Source organism: Rana temporaria, chromosome 4 (assembly GCF_905171775.1).
Source record: "Rana temporaria chromosome 4, aRanTem1.1, whole genome shotgun sequence".
Lineage (NCBI taxonomy): Eukaryota > Metazoa > Chordata > Amphibia > Anura > Ranidae > Rana > Rana temporaria.
This window is the reverse complement of record NC_053492.1, coordinates 219,152,212-219,173,782: the sequence shown is the minus strand read 5'-3', so window position 1 is coordinate 219,173,782 and position 21,571 is coordinate 219,152,212. Positions and strand designations below refer to the sequence as shown.

Genomic DNA, 21,571 nt, shown 5'->3' with positions numbered 1-21,571 from the left:
GGTAGGTACAGAGCATGATGGGACTGTGAGGCCTATATAGGTCCGATGCAAGGCGCGCATCCGTCATTTCAGCGAGGAGGACCGGCGAGTCAACATCGGGAGAAGAAGAGAAGTGAAGAACATGACGTCACAGCACGGAAGAAGAACTCATCACAGCACGGAAGGAGAAGACGTACAGCACGGAAGAAGACACCGGACAGCGAGACGAAGAACCGGGGTGCACCGAGTCAACAACGGAGAGCGGCGAAGACAGAAGGAGAACCCCGGAGAGTTGAGAAGACCCGTCGGGATAGCGGAAGAAGAAGAGCCCCGCCGAAGACGCCGGAGGAAACCCGCCGGGGGGGTGGGGGCTTTTTTAAAAGCCACCCCCCCCCGGCGGTGGAAGAGAACCAGACGGCGGCCCCCACCCACCCGAAGACGTCAAAGAAGAAGCCCCCCCTGGTAAAAGAGCTAATAAAGAAGACAGGGGGCGGCCTCCGGAGCAGAAAAATAAAATATTTTAATACACTGTGTGGTTTATTTGTGTTTTTACCACTTTTCTTGCAGGTGAATGGGTAGGGGTACGATGTACCCCATACTCATTCACTTAGGGTGGGGGGGCCGGTATCTGGGGGCCCCCTTATTAAAGGGGGCTCCCAGATTCCGATAAGCCTCCCGCCCGCATACCCCGACAACCAACGGCCAGGGTTGTCGGGAAGGGGCCCTGTCCTCATCAACATGGGGACAGGGTGCTCTGAGGTGGGGGGCCGCAGTGCGCCCCCCTGCCCCAGAGCACCCAACCCCCCCATGTTGAGGGCATGCAGCCTGGTACGGCTCAGGAGGGGGGGGGGGGGCGCTCGCTCGTCCCCACTCCCTTCCTGGCTGGCCGGGTAGCGTGCTTTGGATACGGGTCTGGTATGGATTGTAGGGGGACCCCCTACGCCGTTTTTTTCGGCGTAGGGGGGCTCTCCTTACAACCCATAACAGACCTAAGGGCCCGGTATGCTCCTGAGGGGGGGACCCATGCCGGATTTTTATTTAAAATCCGGCGGGGACTTCCCCCTCAGGATTCATAACAAACGCCGCACGCGTGTAGAATTGGCGGGAATCCAAGTCGGATCTCCCGTCGCTTCTATGACGGCTCTGTCTCCATCGCGGCAAGCCAGCTCGGCGCTGGCTCCCGCGATGGGGCTCGTAGGTGCTCAATCTCGCCGAGAAAGAGAGCGAGATTGACACAAAATCGGGTTCACCTACTGTATACAATAAATACAGTATACACCTTTCAAACTGCAATAACTATAGATGTATGTGTCATGGTTTGTTCATCTTGATTCGTACAGCCCAGCTAAAATTATTTGGTAGTACTTTAATATTATCTGTTAACCCAACGGTTCATAATTATAGTAACATTTAATACAAATACACACTTCAGTTTTGAAGCTCAACCTTCAAACAAAGTCAAATAGTTTGACACACTTCTATAAAACCCAAGACTGATATAATTCATTACCCAGATTCAAAAATAAAGTCAGCAATTTGTCAGCTGCCGAAGTATGTTTCCCAAATGTTTTCCTTTCTCAGCTTTGAACACATTTGAAATTGCATTATAGATTTTATTCCCTTGATGGCCATTCAACAAAATGTGTTGGCAATAACAATTTTATGAGGTTTTTTTTCAATCTCTTCAATACATTTCATATCATGTGTACTTTATTATGCTAAAAGGTTTAGTTTTTGTGCGGTATGAAAAAATAGTGAAAATACAAGAAGCCAAAAACAAAGTTATTGACAAAAAAAAAGAACAAAATCGCACATACTGCTTTTTCCTCTTGTGACCAAAAAAAAACTTAGAGATTTATCATCACATTACAGATCCATGAAGTACTGTATTTTCCGGCGTATAAGACAACCTTTTGTATGTAAAAAAATGCCTCAAAACTCGGGGGTCGTCAGACTGTGGGTATCCAAACTCACTGTCCGTTTTTGCTGATAGTTTTCTGTCCTCCTTCATTGTTTTTAAAGATCCCAAAACTTGCTTACTTTAATATATGAATCACAATAGCAAATATTGATAGCCTCCGGGTAACTTACCTTTCATCCTTGTGTCCCAACAGTGCTTTACAATGACACAGATTTTACTACTGGGCATACAGACACATAGTATGGGGTACACATACCGTACATATTTTATCAGAATTGGATATGGCACAATAAAAGCAAGTGGAAATAATCACAAAAGATTTCTCCCAGATCAAGACAAGTATAACTAAAATGTAGAACTCACTGAAGAATTTTCCTCTAACCACTCCCATTCCAATTCATAAATCATAGGCAGAATTTCCCCTCAACTTAGTGAATGTGGTAAAGAAATGTTTGCAAAGAATATCCAATCCCTTGCAGGGAAAACAAAAACATTTTTTTTTTTGCACGATTGGATGAGGAAGTCAGCAGGGCTTCACCTCATTCACTTAGGCTACTTTCACACCGGGGCAGGGAGTGCGTCGGCGGTAAAGCGCCGCTTTACGGTTGTTTTTCGGCTGCTAGCGGGGCGAAGGGGTTAATAGCACCCGTATAGCGCCACTGCCAAAGCGCCTCCACTACCCCAAAAATGCTGCTTGCAGGACTTTTTCCAACATCCTGCAAGCGCACCACTTCAGTGTGAAAGCATTCGGGCTTCCACACTGGAGTGACAGGAGAGGCGCTTTACAGGCACCATTTTTAGCGCTAAAACGCCTCAGTGAGGTAGAAAGTAGAAGTAAAAATGTTTTAAATATTGTATTTACACCTACAGCTTAGACTTTTTTTCTTGATACCATCTAATACAGGGGTTCTTAACCTTTTTACAATTACAGACCTTCAGCGAAATGCCCCCTATACCCCTTTTGCCAAACTGTTGAAATAATCACCACAGTGCGATTAGGTAATAGTATGACTTTAAAAGATGTAAAAAGCCTGGTTTTCTTTTACATATGGATAGCTAAGAAGAGAGCAGTTGAACAGTCAAACAAGTTGACCATAAAGTACTCCTAAACATTGCGGACAGCCTTTCCAGAAGAGTTGAAGCCGTTATAGATGCAAAGGGTGGGCCAACTCAATATTGAACCCTACCGACTAAGGCTGGCCATACATGGTCAAATTTCGAAAGCATTTTCTTTTGAAAATCCAAATTTTCGTGCATTTTGTGATGGTTCCACCATTGATTCCGAAATTCTATCAACCAAGCCTTCAATTTCACCTCCTGTTGCTACAGAAAATAATTTCCGTGCCTGGGAATTTTCTTTTCTTGCACATTTCTTTTTCAATTACACTTCTCGCATGATTCTCCCATCAATCCTTTGTTTTTCAAAAGAATTCCAACATGCCCAATTACTTAACTTTGATGGCCACACAAAAATCGTCTGTTGCTGTAGCCCACTAATGGTGCGAAATATAGATAAAATTTTCTAAAGAAAATTCTTTCAAAATTCGACCCATGTATGGCCTTAGACTGGGATGCAATGAAAGTTCATGTGTGTGTAAAGACAGACATCCCAATACTTTTGACAATATAGTGTATATGAAATAATATAAATATGTTTATGTATGTTAGGATCAATAAGAGCCAACCACTTTTAATGATGCTAAAAACCACTTACATATTATATTTACTGATTGAAATTTATACATTTAAAAAAAATGACAAATGAAAGCCAGATTAAAGGGTATGCTAGACAAAAATCTCTCCAATGTGGCAGAAAGCATCAGTTAATGAACTCAAGTTTAATATACAAAAAGACAAAATGGGGCAGCCCTAGGACTTTGAATGAGGTGAGAGAGGTTTAGCCACTGTTCACAGCGAACAATGAGACAAAATCAATTTATTATTTTCAAAGTGTTATGTAACGGAGCGGCAACAACAATCATTGTGAGTTTCCCGGCATAATAGCCAATGTACACAGCACAGATAAAAGTAATTATGTAAAGATTTATTACAAATGTTAAACATCAATGAGCAACAATGAAACTTGAAAGGGCCAGTGTGTATACACATATACAATAAACAAATAAAATGTACATACATATAAACAGAGAAATACGTAGACATAATGCAGACATCAATAATATCCAGCATGTACAGGCACAAAACAAGCATCAATAAAAGCCCTACTAGTTTTGTGAGACCCTGCACACGGACGTCTCCCTGATGTCACCGAGGTGTGGGCTGTGTGGGTCATCCTGGACAATTGGGTGGTTGCTACAGTTGCACACCCCCTCTGGTGGTGGACGTTTCACTTACGCCTATGCGTCACCACCCATACATGATGCTGGGGGCGGAGCCTTCGGGCCCTTGTGGGCACATCTTGGATGTTCGGCACGGCTGGAACTCTGTTTCACAACTTGATGGTTGGATAGAGCAGTCACATATTTAAGAACAAACTGAGGTACAACTTATATACTTTCTTTACCCCTATTGGGTCTGTTACATTGTTCTTTTATACACTTATATCATTTCCACATTGTCCCGTAGTCTCCCTGCCCATACCAACTATGTAACCATGTTGGTTTGCATTCATGTATATACCATATCTCAGATAGTCTTTTATGCCAACATACTCCAGTAAGCTTAACCACTTGACACCCGCCCGCTGTCAAATGACGGCGGGCGGAATGCTCTATTGTTCCGACAGGACATATGACGTCCTGTCATTTAAAGCCTCTAGGGCGCACAGGCGATCAAATACCACCAAAAGAAAGCTCTATTTGTGGGGAAAAAAAAGGACGTCAATTTTGTTTGGGAGCCACGTCGCACGACCGCGCAATTGTCAGTTAAAGCGACGCAGTGCCAGAAGCTAAAATCTCGTCTGGGCAGGAAGGGGGTGTATGTGCACAGTAGGCAAGTGGTTAATTCATTTACTTACATCCTTATATATAGATTATACATTATCTAGTATAACCTTACACATTAACCACTTCCCGACCGCCGCATGTATATGTACGTCCACGCCTTTCCGCGGGTCGGGGGTCCGATCGGGACCCCCCCCGCTACATGCGGCGGTCGGATACCCACGGGGAGCGGTCCGGGACGACGGCGCGGCTATTCGTTTATAGCCGCTCCGTCGCGATCGCTCCCCGGAGCTGAAGAACGGGGAGAGCCGTATGTAAACACGGCTTCCCCGTGCTTCACTGTGGCGGCTGCATCGATCGAGTCATCCCTTTTATAGGGAGACTCGATCGATGACGTCAGTCCTACAGCCACACCCCCCTACAGTTGTAAACACACACTAGGTGAACACTAACTCCTACAGCGCCACCTGTGGTTAACTCCCAAACTGCAACTGTCATTTTCACAATAAACAATGCTATACATTTTGCGCAAACCAATCGATAAACGCTTATTGCGATTTTTTTAACCAAAAATAGGTAGAAGAATACGTAAACTGAGGAAAAAAAATTGTTATATGTTTTTGGGGGATATTTATTATAACAAAAAATATTGATTTTTTTTTTTAAATTGTCGCTCTATTTTTGTTTATAGCGCAAAAAATAAAAACCGCAGAGGTGATCAAATACCACCAAAAGAAAGCTCTATTTGTGGGGAAAAAAGGACGTCAATTTTGTTTGAGAGCCACGTCGCACGACCGCGCAACTGTCTGTTAAAGCGACGCAGTGCCGAATCGCAAAACCTGGCCTGGGCATTTAGCTGCCTAAAGGTCCGGGTCTTAAGTGGTTAAGCTCATTTTGCAACCATGATGCCTTCCGATACATGTGCATCCTTGCAGATATTTTCTAGACATGATTACAAGGGGCTTAGTGTAGACTGCAGTGAGGAATACCCCCATCCAGGCCATGCTGATCCTCCGGATGTTCCACTGTTGTGGCTTTTGTTTGCGCTGTCTCCTCAGCTCCCGAGCTGGATGCACTACACGGCCACAATCCTGATATCCGGCATTTGGCAATTCATTTCAGCCCATTAGTAAGTATGAGGTCCCTCTTCAGACCTCTTGCCAATCATTCCGCCTGCCCCCATTTATTAACATACATCTATTGATTCTATCACTTACATTGCAGATACAACATTCATGCATCCGCCACTGAAGAAGCGAGCAGGGTCTCGCAAAATTAGTAGGGCTTTATTGATGCTTGTTTTATGCCTGTACATGCTGGATAATATTGATGTCTGCATTATGTCTACATATTTCTCTGTTTATACGTATGTACATTTTATTTGTTTTATTATATATGTGTATCCACTGGCCCTTTCAAGTTTTATTGTTGCTCATTGATGTATATAACATTTGTAATACATCTTTACTTTCATCTGTGCTGTGTACATTGGCTATTATGCCAGGTAACTCACAATCGTTGTTGCCGCTCCGTTACATAACACTTTGAAAATAATAAATAGATTTTGTCTCATTGTTTGCTGTGAACAGTGGCTAAACCTCTCTCACCTCATTCAAAGTCCCAGGGCTGCCCCCTTTTGTCTTTTTGTGCATTACTAGGGATGGAGGTGTTAGCGGGGGTCACACCAGACCTTTATTTTCTTTTTCAAGTTTAATATACCGATATAGAAAGGGGCAAATATTGATTGCTTTAAAGTGGTTATAAACCTCAGTTATGGAATCTGAGCAAAGCACATTACCGTATGATCTGTAGTGTTTTCTTATCTCTCCCCAAAGCTCTAAAGCCACGGGCTGAATGTCGGAAGACAACGGGCGGTAAAAAAAAAAAAATTCTACCAACATTCGCTGCGTGCGTATGTTGGTCTTTCTGACAGAAACATGGGCAAACGGGGGTTGAACGAAAAAACTTAAAGTGTGTTAAAAAAAAACCTGGCCTAAAGGGGTGGTTCCACCTAAAAAAAAATTCTAACAATACATTCGGAAGACTGGTTACACTGCGGTTAGGCTGGGTTTTTTTTTCTTTTTGTACATACCTCGATCTCGCCGTTTCATCCCTCCGCTTCCGGGTATGATTTTGCTGGACCTAGTTGATTGACGTTCCTCCGACCGGCGCATACTGCGCGTCACGACTTTCCGACAGAAGCCGAACGTCATTGCGCAGTGTAACCAGTCTTCCGAATGTATTGTTAGAATTTTTTTTTTAGGGGGAACCACCCCTTTAAGTGCCGTTACTCTCTGGTGCTTTGTTCCTTTTATCAGCATAAGTCCCAGTTAAATTTGTGTCAGGGATGGAGCTTAGCATAGAGCTTGTCTATTCACAATACAGTTCTGCTGTGTGAAGGGGAGTGTGTTCCTTTCCCCCAATCAGTTCTCACATGCTGTAACTGTAGACTCCCTGCCCCCCTCCTCTGTGCTTCTGACATATGAAGAAAGATTTTTATTGTGGTCTAAACTTTTGAAGGGGTGGTGAAGAGAACACTGCAGATAAACAAGTAAAACCAATGGTGGAGGATTGCTTCACCTCTGTATCATCTGAGGCTGTTCACTTCACTGGGTATATGTGAGGCTTTACAACCACTTTAAAGTTCACTAATGAAGGTATGTGAGCACAGCAGAGACCTGACCTGCAGTGCTGCATAACAACCAACATTGTGTTCTCATCTGGGAGATTATTTGTAATTGTCTGTTTGTAATTTGAATCTTCACATTTTCAGGCAACAATCAAAGTACTGCGAAGAAAGTTTACAACCTCTGTCAGCATTTTTTTTGCTATGTACCCATGGGCGAGATATCCCCTCACTTCCTGTCCTGGTGAGGGGTGTCAGACAGAATAGAAAGAGGAGAAATCAGAATTTTAAGACCGACAATAAAATATCGTCAATGGGTGCGCATATAGAAGTCTGTCCTTCATCCTGACTGAAGCTACATTCACAAGTGCTCTTGGCCTGGGAATCTCAGACATCTTCTGTCTAGGAGAGCAACAGAACTGCCAATGAGAGATTTGAGTTTGGAGTCCATCTGACATTATACTATACTGCGGATACAGCTGATATCACTATCCTGCTGGATTTTTTACATGCCGAATTTGGTCCATTAGGACCTTAGGATCTGGTAAGCAGACTAGTTGGCTAATAGTGGTGGATTTACACTGGGTTCCATACGGAATCACAAGAGTGCAGTTGTTTGGAGTATGCACGGGTGTTTAATATACCACACAACTTTATGGACTCTTTCATATATTTAATTTGATGGACTTTCACTTTATGTCACTGTTCAATATATTCAACAGATTCACAAGGAATTTACTTTGTTATAAGTTGTCTATTGAAGATAGAGCACTTATGTTTAATTGCTTCACGGCTCTTAATAGTTTGGTGATATATGCACATGATATGTTCCTTCAGTGGTAGTTTAATTTGCATAATTCAATATCACCATATGTTTTCATGTTCTAGTTTATTTAAGTTTATCCACTATTAGGTATTCATATATTTTTTTTACTTCACGGGTTTAATTTAATATATGCACTTGATATACTCCCTCAGTGGTAGTATATACATTTAATCACACAAGCTATCTGATTTAGCGCGACTTTTAATTTTCTCAATTTTGTACACTGTTAGTTCACAGATTAGTTGCTGCTTATCAATCTAGTTTCAGGCTACACATTTTCTAACAAACATAGCGCAGTTGTTTCCCCCAATTTTACATTCACAAGGACGATAAGCAAACCCTGCAAATTCCTGCAGCTGGAATGAAAGGTGTGTGCAAAGAACTTGTAGTGAGTGGTACTTGCTGTCTGCGCAAATCATTACGATGAGCTGCAGCCACTGTCAGCCTGTCATTTAATTATATGGGTTGAGTGGCCACAGCTCTTTCCACACACTTGCCATTCCAGCAGCAGGAGTACACAGATCCTTGCCATTGGAATGCACTGGGTGTACTAATCGCCCAATTGAATGCAGCCTAAACTTGTTCCCCCAATATGCTAGCTGGACAATATAGAAGCAGCACACAGATTTAGTCACCTTTGTGTTCTCCTCTCCCACAATCATACTCACTGTGTTGGATGCAAAGCAATGGAGCCCTAACAGGTTGATAGTACTAATCTTTTCTCTGCCACCCAGGCGTTAACTCTGCAGGAGATTACACAAGGCTTAAAGCTGAACTCCAGCTCTACCATCAATTCAAATTGTAATTTTTGGGCCAAGCTGGCCCAAAGGAACTAGTTCCTTTACTAAGAAATGCAGCGGACGTTCGTTACATACAGTATACAGCGCTGTTTTGGGACAGGGCAACAAAAAGCCGGAAGCAGATTTTCAATTAATTAGGTTAAATGGCAAAAGGTCAGTAACATGACTGGATATACAAAGACTGAGAGAGTCAGAGTGTATCAAAAGTAAAGATAAGCAGAGATTCACCAATCTGTGAAAAGATGCGTCTAAAAATTGTCACAATTTCAAACTGTGGGCTTTCCATTAAAAACAAGCATGATTTTGTGCTGGACATCACTGCATGGGCTCAGGAATACAGTTTGCCATGCTATCCAAAAAAGTGAGGTAAAGCTCTGTCATGCAAAGAAGAAGCCACATCTGAACATGATCCAGAAACACCACCTTCTTCTCTGGGCCAAAACTCAATTTAAAATGTTCTGTTGAATACGGTTCTGTGGACAGACAAATCCAAAATTGAAATTTTGGCAACCATGGTCATCGCATCTTTCTGAACTGAAGAGGAACCTTTCAACCTAACGCTCAGTTCAAAAGCCTGCATATCTGATGGTATGGGGGTGGATTAGTGCGTATGGAATGGGCAGTTTGCACATCTGCAAAGGCACCATCAATCCTAAAAGATATATCCAGGTTTTAGAGCAGCATACTGTATGCTCCTAATACAGATGACATATTTTTCATTAAAGACTGAAAATTCTAGCAAGACAATGCTAAACTGCAACTATGGCAACAGCATGGCTGTTGAAGAGTTCAGGTGCTCAACTGGCCTGCCTGCAGTCCAGACTTTCACCAACTGAATGAATGGAAAATTTTACAAGGGCTGTTGAGCAGTTAAAATCCTGCATCAGGCAGGAACATTCCTTTCCCAAAAGTCCAGCAACAGGTGTCTTCAGTTTCCAGACATTTGTTCCCAGTGTTGGTAAACATGGCCCTGTCCCAACTGAGATGTGTTGCTGCCATCAGTTTTAAAATTCCCCAATTTTTTCCGTTTAAATATTTGATATGTTTTCCGCTTTCTTTTGAGAATAAAAATGAGCGTATGAGCAAATACATATGCAAGTCCCGCGAATATATGTAAATGGTGATTGCACCACACATGTGAGGCATTGTGTTGAACATCAGAGCAAGAGCAATAATTCTAGTGCCAGACCTCCAATGTAACTCTAAACTGCGCAAATACCATGACATAAAAAAATTGCAAAACTCATAACTTTGAGAAAAAGTATAAACTACAAGAAAAAAATCTTACCGATGCAAGCACGTCTGCCAGTGTGATCTGGCCTCTCCAAACTCCTCCAATTGCTACTTTTACAAGAAGTGGATAAGTGCAGGAATTACTGCCAGAATAAAACAGACATGGCTGACAACCCTGCTTAAGTTTCAATACAGCAGAGTCAAAGTTATCAGTCCAATCAGGAGCATACTGGCTTTCTTTTTTCTGCAGTGTTTTTACAGAATCAAAACATGTGGAAATGCAAGTATTAGAGTCCTTTCACACTTGTACGGCCTGAAAGTTGTGCGATTTTGACACAAGCAATGCCTGTGTAATCTTGAGGTCTATGGACCTCAAGTCGCATCAAAGTCAGACCAAAGTAGTACAGGGACTACTTTGAAGTCACACAGATATGAACCATACTCATTGGAAATCATAAGATACGACTTGCCAATGCGACTTTGCAGTCCCAAGTCTCAGGACAAGTCGCACTAGTGTGAAAGGGGCCTTATAGAGATGTCCAGAGTTTTCTTTTTTTGCTATTTTACCCACAAAAGCAGACAACACCTGCTTTTGAGTTTGTGTAGTGGATTGATTGCCATTAAGTTTCACATATAATTATAAACAAAACAATCTAATAACATACAATACTATAAGAAATATTAAATCAATACTTATTATTCAATTCATAACTTTTATTTGAATGTTTTTACAGCAATTCTTATTACTGTATTTAAAAACAAAACAAACACCAGTAAATACAAAAATTCTGAACAGTTTGTTCACACTAGTATTTTTATTTGTCCTCCCTCCTTTGTAAATACTACAGTGAAAACACTTATAATTGTACCTTACGAGACAAGGCAATGGAATACATTGGGCAATCAATTAGGTTTTATTTCGGTCCGGAACTGATTGGTTGTTGGAGACACGTTTTGGCTGTTTTAACGAACATAAAATAAGCCCCACTGTGGAATTATGTTCACTGCAGGGCTAATTATCTATGTTCTAGCAAACACAAAAACAAATGACATTAGTAGCTTAGTATTCATACATTAGTAGCTTAACATTCATTAAAAAACTGTTCAAGATCTTCCACCTCGTCAGACTGTGTGCTGATGAGTGCACTGGACGAACTGGAAGCTATCTGACTTTGAGAGTTTGCTTGAGAACTATCCACAGATGCTTGCTCTTTCTTGATCTCCTGACCACCAGTAAGGAGTTTCTGACTTTCTATGAAGTATTGATTAGGATGGTTCAGTGAAAAGCCACAATCGTCAACCTGTTAGGAAAAATAAGAAAATTGTTAATGACTAGAACACTACTAGATTTGTGAGAACAAGACTCCAGTAAAACTAATGAAGCAATATGTGTCTTAAAGAGCAAGTTCATCTTTGTTTTAGAATTCTCTATGCAATAAAGAGGCTCCTTTTAAAAAAAAAAGGGATCAGTGGAGCAAAATTTCGTTCAATTTAAATGATATTCCTGGTGGGTCATAAAATAAGTTCCGCATGATTAGAGTTCTCTTGCTCCCCCAGCTAAGATCAGCAGCCACCATTACAGGGGAAGGAAGAGTGCTGTTGTGCATGCACTGTTGTATGTCACAGGGTGAGTAAGGTTGTTCCTTAGATGATAGGGGCAGGCTTTAAATGTTGGTGCCCCACCCAAAGGTTCCCATGTCCTAGATTCTGCATAGGATGAGGTGCTTTCACTGAACAATGTTACAAAGATACACTTAGGCTGGCCATACGCAAAACAAATTTCTTTCCTGCAACCACATGGACGGTGTTGATGTGGGAATCCCTCCTGTCCGGCTATTGTCTCCTGCCAGAAGAAGATTGTGATTATTGCTAGCGGTTATAGCAGCCGCTAGTGATAATCACAGGTAAAATCCAGCATGCTGGTTGTACCCAAGTCGGTCTTTCAATCAACTTGGTACACTCAGTCTGTCCAAACATGGTTTGAATCACCTTACTCTGCAAATTATGGGTTATAGACCAATTTTTCCTGAATTGCCGCTCACAATTTTTACATATCCAAATTAGAAGTACACTGACAATGATCAGCTGTAAAAAGCCAAGGTGTAAACAGTGGAGGAGTGCAAGGGTGACCACTGGGGGAGGAGCAGAGGAATCCCTTGGAAAAATGTGAGCAGTGAAGTGGAAAGGGTACAACGGTGTATTTTGGACAGGGTATTTAGCTGGTGCAGGGGTAAGAGGTAGATGACGTATGCAGCGGGTGCAGAAGAGAACAGTGAACAGGGTATGCAGGGGGTGGAGAGGTGAGTATTGGAAAAGGTGTGCAGGAGGTGCAGAGATGTTTCGTGGACAAGATTTTCTGGGGGTGAAAAGGTTAGCAGTGGACAAGCTGTGCAGGGAGAAAAGTGAATGAGGTATGTCGAGAGGGCGGAGGTGAGCCGAGGTCGAGTTAGGCAGCTGGTGCAGTAGAATGGATTGGTGGACGAGGTTTGCAGGGGGTGTAGAGGTGAGCAGTGTAAGAGCCTGGAAGAGACTTGCAGAGGGTGTAGAGGTGAGCAGTGGATAAGATTTGCAGGGGGTGTAGAGGTGAGCAGTGAACAAGATGTGCAGGAAGTGCAGTGGACGAATTATTCAGAGGTAAGCAGAGTGTTATGCAGCTGATGCAGAGGGTTTGGGGGTGAATGCTGTGAACACGGTGTACAGGGGATGCAGCGATGATTGTTTAAAAAGGGTTTGCCAAGGGTGCAGAGATGAGCAGTGGACAAAGTGTGCAGGGAGTGCAGTTGACAAGAAATGCATACGGTGCAGAGGTGAGCAGTGGATGAGGATGCAGGGGATGAAGAGGTGATGCAGAGATGACTGGTAGACAAGATTTACAGGCGGTGTAGAGATGAACAGTGGACAAGGTATGCACAGGTGAGCAATGGACAGGGTGTGCAGCTGGTGCAGAGATGAACAGAGGAAAAGGGGTGAAGAGGTGGAGAGTGGTTTGGGTATTTGCTTGGTGGAGTATTTTTGCTTGCTAGAAAGAAGTTAATTGCTATGGGATTTTTTTAATTTGAGTTGTGTCGTGACGCAACGCGTAGGACTTGGCCGGATAAACAGAGCGGACCAGAAGTCTGCAATGCTGTGTTTTGCACTTTACAAGCCCTTTAAAACATTTTTAATGTAAGAATCCATTTGGCTTTTTGAAATAAAAATGTATGTTTATACGTTTTACACTATGGGAGGCCATTTCTTTGTTCTCATATACTAATCTGAACCTTGAGACGACTGTGTAATTGAGTCCTGAAGGAGACGTTTGGCACCATCATATTGAGTTTTGAGCCTGGTCTAACACCATCCAGATTCTGAATCTTAAACGCATCTGGAAATGGGAGATCTGGAGTTGAAAGCCCGCCTTCACCATAGGAGATATGCAAGGCTGATTATACTGCTTACTGAGATTGTGTTCAGAAGAATCACCCCGATTATTTTTTAGAAGAATTGTTTCATCACGTTTGGATATTTTGGACTTTGATCACCGATTTCACTGTTTGCTACATATTATAGATTAATTATTAACAATATTAATTATTTAGGAAGTTGCACTGATCACTTCTAATCATACTTACTTTTTTGTGTACACTTTAGGTCAAGTAGCAGTTTTCACCATTTTGTATTCATTATTATTATTATAGTTATTTGTATCAATTCACTTGGTAGCGCAAGGGACCACACCCTTCACTTGTGTGTGTGTATAGAGACGCACACAGCCGCAGCGTGGCTTGGTCATGCCCCCCACTGCCTCCTCACATGATTTAACTGACAGCAGCAGTAGTCTATGACTCCCACTGCTCTCAGAGTCTCCTGTGAGACCAGAGAGAAAAGCTGCAGACAGCAATGGACTAATTGAGCACTTAGGTGAGTGTTTAGGAAGAGGGAAATCGCAGAACTAATGGGACATTTTTACCTTAATACAGGAAATGCAGTAAGGTAAAAAAACATTTAGGACTTTAAACCCATGTAAGCCTTTTCCACATTCAGTGCAGTGTGGCCATACACAACATGTGCATTATTGATCTGCATGAGATACCCATGAGTGCCCCAGATTTTTCACAATCCTATTGGAAATTGGCTCACAATCTATACTCAGTTTTAAATAATGATTATTTTATAAACAATTTGCTATGTTTCAACTTAACTGCTTTATGGATGATAAACAAATGAGAACTATACTTGAATGAAAAAAAACACGTACTGATTTCGTTTTATTATTATTTGACCTTTGTTAATTTTCCCTTGTATGGCTCTGCTGACATCTCAGTAATTATTTTTTTGAGCCCAGTAATTGGTACGAGTAATACCTTCATAAAAGTAAAATTACGGTACCTCCTCGGCTTACACTATGAATAGACATTTGTCATGTGGCTGTTGCATTTGGGATTCAAAAACTGCACAACACTTTGCATTGTGTACGGACTCTACTATAGTTGCCACAGCATCTTGGAGTCTTTACAATTACTAAAATCTATTCATCAACCTAAGTTTCAGCTGGCCTGGTTTTTAAACTGACCATAAGTGCATATTATGGACAAATTCAAAAGGGCCCTAATGGTTTAAGTGAAGTTGTTTGATGCATATACTATCAGTCATGCTGGATCTTCCATCCAGCACTGTCCCAACCTTTGCAAAAAACAAAAATGAATACCGTATCCCCAAAATAACCCCAACAGCGGTAGCACTTTCTTGACATGATTGCAGTGCAAGAATAACTTCATGGAAAGGCATCATATATCCATGTGCATATGTGCAACCATTTCAATATATTTCAAGATTTCTTTTTATGAGCGGAGATAAAAATTAAGTAACCAATAAAATACATTAATAATAGCTCAGTGCCTCTTACATTGTCATTATCAGATAAATGGTTCAGTATGTCTCAGTGATTATAATGCTTGTTACAAATTATATCTCTCCCTTTTCTTGAGTTTCTTTACATTTTATGCACTGTGACCTTTTTAAACAGCAATCTCAAATTTCAGGCTGATCAAGTGTGTTTTTTTCAGCAATTAACGCTCTAATGCAACATTTAGGACTTTCTTTTGGGTTTAAGCAAGTGGTTTGGGAGAACACACATGATAGTGAAACCGTTCAGGTTACAAAAAGTACAATCCACGATGCTTTGTGGTTACCGGTGTTAAGAACTGGATGATGTGGTTTCACATTTAGAGGGCACCGATTTAAAATTCATGGTAATTGTTTTTTTTCTTTTTCATTTATGTTATTTGATAAGAGGTACTTATTGTGGCAAACCAGTTCCAAAGACTTAACGTAGTATTAAAGCCAAAAGCAAGCATTTATAATATTGCAGCTTACCAATTCTCCGTTTTTTTAGGCTTATTTTCTTCTATTTTTATCTGGTAATCTGGCCAGTAAGTCTGTTATTTTTCAAAAGAACAAGCTCTCTTGTAGTTACAGGGATGAGACAAATCATTTAACAGTGGCAGGTGTTCTTACAATAATCAGCTTTTAATTAAAAACATGTATCCCAAAAAGGAAAAAAAACTGTTTGCTGTAGCTACGTATAAAGTGTTGGCTGGAGTATGGTTTAAAGTTGTTGGTGAATTTAAGTCTGCTAGTATATCTAACACTCCCTTTCCCCAGACTGCCAATGCTGTTGTGCAAATGTGCCCCCTGTGCTCATTCATCCAGCGTGGAGGGAATTCTAATACAAGGTGTGTGTTACTGGCCAGATCACCAGGGGCAAACAGAGGAAAAAGAAAAAAAAAAAAACTAAAGTAAGGGGGTCTCCAAACAAAGGGTCAGTTTACTATATTTTGGAATTTAGGGGGGCCAGACTGTGGCCGTTCAAAATAGAAAAGGTCCCAACATCAGTGGAAATAAACAAACAATGCCCAATTTTTTGTGTAAATGGGAGGAAATCTGCTCCATTGTTGGTGTCAGTGGGGAGGAGTTATGCTCCATTGTTGGTATCAGTGAATGAAATAGTACCCCATGGGCCACACAAAGGCAGGCAAAGGGCTGCATCTGGGGCCCAAGCCACAGTTTTGAGACCACTGCCTCTTAAGAGAAAATGGATGCAGCAACCACATCTAATGATTGGTAAACTGCAGTTTTGGGTTTAATACTGCTTTAAGAGTCAAGTATATAAAACTTAAAAACTATTATTTTTTTGTCTCCTATAAATATACTGTTGAAAAAAAATTTGTATAGTTTTCATAAGTGCAAAAAATATCTGTTAATATTGACAAAAACTTGTTAACGGATAACCTTCTGTTCTCATCAGGTACACTGTTCACATCTATTTTTTTTTAAGGACTACAGGAGTCCGGTTATGGAAACAGGGTAGGTAAAGGTAGCTGCAACCCTGTCTTATAGTGATAACGCTGCTTCCCCATAGGTACAAAACTGTGGTGAGCGCTGGAAAAAGGCCTGCCCAAAAAAAAATATATTAAACCACATCTGACTACTGGTAACTTGCAATATATTACATTTTTGAACTTGGGTTAAGATAGCCTTTAAAAGTGAAGGTAAAGTTGATTTTCAATGAACACGTTCTGAGTTACTGCACTATTCTTTGAAATCCTGTGACTGCCAACAGCTGGTGGAGCAGAGTAGCTCCAGGTTCTGAAAAAATCCCTACAACATTGTAGCAATCCACTCCAGCGTGCAGCTGGGAGCCAGGGCCTGCTGTGCTCACCCCCTCCGCAGCCCCATACTCCAATAAGCACTGGATGAGCAGAGGGGAGAGCAGACCAAGAGTTGAGCAGCCAGTAGTCAAGGGATCATTCAGGTTTTTGGTCTTAAAGCCGACATGGTACAGTTGTAGCATCACAACGATGCTGCAGCATAGGGGTGAGTATGGATGTTTATTTTTTATATTAACCCATACTATACTTTGAGACTTTTATATCTTTACAACTGCTGAGAGAGAGAGTTTTCTCTACCACGCAGGGAGTGTATTGTTCTCAATTCAGACAATTTAAACTTTAAAGTCTGCATATGTAACAAGCCAATATAGCTGTTCTGACGTACATAACCGTTACAAAATTATACAAATAATATTTTTTTAGCCTAATATTTTTTATTTTTTTTTTATAATTGACCATTTTTATTGGATGTCAACATACATCATACAATGGTTTAAAACAGAAAGAAAAAAAACAAAACAATAAAATAAATAAAAGGGAATTAGTAGTCACCAGCAGCTCTGGAACGGGCACGGAGATTTAAGTATTACAAAATTAACACACAAACTACAAACATGGATCAACAAGGAAAAGAACTGCGTATCAGACAGAGGTAGAGCTAAAGTAATTACAGCGCAGGCTTCTCTCACAAAACAGACCATCAATAGGGTCCGCAATTTACATTTGCGTGTCCCGCTATTAAAAAAAAAATTAAAAAAAGAGAAGAGCAAAAGAAAAGTAATAAGAAGAAAGAGGAAAGGAGGGGGGGGGGAGAGGAGAGGATAAGAGGAAGGAAAGGGTATAAGAAAGTCCCAAACAGAAGGGCGCGCCCCTTCTGATTACGTTGTACAGAACGGGGGGGGTCTCGTGAGATCATGGGGGGTCTATTTGTTGATGCCACGGTTTCCACGTTGCTGAATGTTGGTCCACCCGGTCCGCCAGCCTAGCTGTCATGGACTCCATGACCTTCACATCCTTAATTCTGGATAAAAGATCAGATAGAGACAGAGAGTTTTGTTGCTTCCAGTAAAGGGCTACCAGACATCTGGCTGCTGGTAAAATTTGTGGCCAACTTGTTAGCTAGTGTGGAAAGTTTAGGAGGGGGGAGGCCCAATAAAAAGAACTTGGGGGAGAGAGGGATATCTAACTCGAACAGCCGGTGAAACAGTCCCTGGATTGAATGCCAGTAGGGCTGGGGGTATGGGCAGCTCCAGTAAACATGAAGTAGCGTGCCCCGGTCCTGGAGACATCTCTAGCAGCGATCCGAAGCTTAATATTTTTAGGTTTACTAAATATTGAATAGACTGCACTTTTGTTTTTTAACACAGACCATACAGCAATGTTACTTAATGTTAGGTTAGTTGCACTTGATTGTTTCCTGTTAAAAGGAAACCTGTACTAAAGAAGTATGCAGGTCACTGCAGATTATACCTTCTGATAATTCTAGTTTCTGTGCAGTTCTAATGGCTTCAGGGGTTTGAGTCACTGAGCTCAATTCAATGATGAATGGAATTGGAATTGCCAAATAACAGAAATGTTGTTTGAAATCCAGTAAAGGAGACAATGTCTTGAGACAGGCACCATTTCCAAAAAAGTATAGAAAATTACAGACAAAGAAAAAGTTTTCATGTTTGTAAGTTTAGAGTGATGTGATAAACCTTTCAGTTCTTTAAATACTGTTTACTTAAAACTTTATATTTAAAAGTTTAAATTAAAACTAACTTAAAAATAAATATTTCATACAGGGTCACTCTATGTCATTGGTGTCAAAGAAAATTATGGGTTTTCTAAATAGAGAGCTGTGTCTTTTCAAACCATCTAAACCCATAGCTCTGGTCCAGACTTGCTCCTTTCATCTCACATGGACAACCCGGGTGCTGGTTCCCACAGTCCGCCGCTACTCTTAGTTAAAAGTATAAAAAAAGTAAGCTGCACTAAACTTTGCACTTCCTAAAGTGTTTAATGATTGTCCAAAAAAAAAGACTGCATACATTGAGGGCTCCACCCAAACTCAACCTTTCTCTTCCCGTTTCACCACTGTCGCTTGCGCAAAAGGCTAGCTGTATGTGTAAGTTTGAGCCTAAGCTATAGAGCTCTCAACAAATAGTTTTCATCAAGGATTCTTCATGTTTACCAGAGGGTTTTAAAATGTGAAAATGTGTGACCACTTAATAACTTGTGTACCATGGTGTGGAACCACAAATGGAAGCTAATAAAAAACAAAGTAGTAATTCCTGGTCAACAAACCTTTACCAACCTCCCTCCAGAAAAAAAAAAAACCCATGTAAAAATAAAATATATACTTACATTGTGCGTCAGCTCAAAATATTTCTGACATGCCAACTGGTAATGCATACCTTTAACAAGGTCCAATATCTAAAGCAAAAAATAAAAAAAACAGTTAAAAATGTAAATCTTTGAATCTGACAGTAATTGAAACTGAAATATACTTCCGAGTTAACATTTTGCCAATATACCTGGAAAAGCATGTATCATTTTGTTATTCTACTCACGTAGTTCACATATACCAATCACAATTTTTAGCCAGGAGGGTTAAAGTTTAACTTACCAGGGAAGGTAGACATCCCTTTCATGGTTTACATGCACTGCAAAATTTAAAAGCCTATTTAGGTCTAGGGAACCAGGAAAACAGGATTTTTTTTGTTACTCACCACAAAATCCCTTTTTCTTTTATTTATTGACTGACACAGCCTCTTCCTATTCTTGACCATAGGTTATATTGCCCCCCCCACAGGAGTAGGACACTAGTCAGAAAAGAAAAGGCTGAGCACCATATATAGTCCCAACTGTAGTTCCTCCCTGCTGTAGTAGGCAAGTTCAGCTAGTCAAAAAAACAGTAGCATAAAAAAAAAAAAAAAAAAAGGAGGGGTGGGTGAGGGGTGTCAGTCAATGAACTCGGAGAAAGGGATTTTACAGTGAGTAACACAAAATACCATTTTCTCTTGCATTCATTGACAAACACAATCTCTTTCCCATTCTTAACCTTAGGGACATCCCAAAGCATTAGATCAGCAAGAAGTGGGAAATCAGGAAGAATGTGCAAAAACCAATAAGAAGTCCCCTAGAAGTGGAATAAAAACCTAAAAGAGGGGCAAGCATCAACTTTATAAAACATGGCAAAGATGTACACAGACGACCAGGTAGCCAACTTGCAAACTCGATACACAGACCCCTGATGTCAGAACAACCAAGAGACAAGAATCGCCTTAGTAGTGTGCCGTGATGGGGAAGGGAGGAGCCTGACCTTTATAGCAGGTAGTGGGGTTACTATCAGCTGGGACTGCCCATAGGTGGTGCGCAGCTTCTTTTTTTCTGCCTAGTGTCTTACTCATGTGAGGGGCGGTATAACCTATGGTCAAGAATAGAAATAGGCGAAGTCCATCAATGAACGAAAGGGAAAAATGGTTTTACTGAGGGCTTTTACCATGCTTCTAGACCTGTCTCCATAGCTTCTTTTCCCCTACACTTCAGTGGCCGTAGGTCCAAAGCCCTGCGCTGGACACAAGGATGCCGAGGCAAAGTCCACCCTCTGGAGTGTATTGGTGCGTGCCGGATGCAGTAGGGTAGGGGATCATGTAAGTAAAACTGCTTTCCAGGTTCCCTAGACCTAGACAAGAATTTAACTTCTAAGGTATGAGGACAGCCCCCCACTGCATGGACGGACTTACTTTCCCCGGAGATGTACCAAAAATTCCCTTTTGTCACATGTCTGTTCATTTACCAAGAAAGAAGTATTATCAGAAATATTGGATCCTACTTGACCTCCGGATTGCTTCCTAAGCCTCCCATTCTCCATTTCATCAGAGTCTAATAAACTTTTTTGCTTGCGGAAAAGTTTCTTGCATGCGCAGATCTCAATATGTCTGACTTACTGACTATTTATGAGCACTGCACGGTTCAAAGTCTTTTGCACTGCAATTAGAATTTTTTAGCTACGCGAGAACTGCTGTTCAAAGACCAAAGTTCCTTTCTTAACATGTTAAGATGACAACCCATTAAAAATACAATTTGCTCCTTAATTTTATTTTATGTAATCTCTTCAGAGTTGAATGCTCTCCAATTCTTATCAAGCAAATGCAATGCTGGTTGACCTTTATAGCATATAGACAACATCCCTTGCTAAGTCCCCTACAACAATAAAAAAAAGTCCTTTGCCAGCTTATCAAACACAGGAAATTGCTGCTATGAAGATATAACCTCGACAAGAGTACACAATTGAAGAAAGGTGACATTTTACCCCTCCTTTCTAGAGTCAGGCTTTTCCATGTCAGACATAGCAATTGAGTCATCCTCAAATCCTTGCGGTCCACATTATTAGATACTGCCTTACTGTTACTGAAGGTTGAAGATATAAATTGCATTTGTTGAAAGGATTACACTAGAAGATATTGACAGTAACTGCTTTTTTTTCCCAGTTACATCTAAACCCCTGATGTAAAGCGCTGTGCAAACTGTTGGCGCTATATAAATCCTGTATAATAATAATAGTTATTTTTCTGTGCCTTGTCACAAATATTAATGACGTAGTTCAACATATGTACTAATATTCCTTTGTTGCCTCTACATACACTTG

General features: G+C 41.1%; 1 protein-coding gene across 2 annotated transcripts in view; it reads right to left on the bottom strand.

The window, feature by feature from the left end:
- Window positions 1-11,074: 11,074 nt before the first annotated feature.
- Window positions 11,075-21,571, bottom strand: part of PRIM2 (DNA primase subunit 2) — a 204,447-nt gene continuing 193,950 nt past the window's right edge. For both annotated transcript variants that reach the window (XM_040349891.1, XM_040349892.1), the window contains exons 13-14: window positions 19,285-19,353; window positions 11,075-11,589 (exon numbers count right to left, since the gene is read on the bottom strand). In XM_040349891.1, coding sequence (XP_040205825.1) covers window positions 11,371-11,589; window positions 19,285-19,353 — 288 coding nt within the window. In that variant the 3' untranslated portion in view covers window positions 11,075-11,370. The remainder of the gene's footprint in view (window positions 11,590-19,284; window positions 19,354-21,571) is intronic.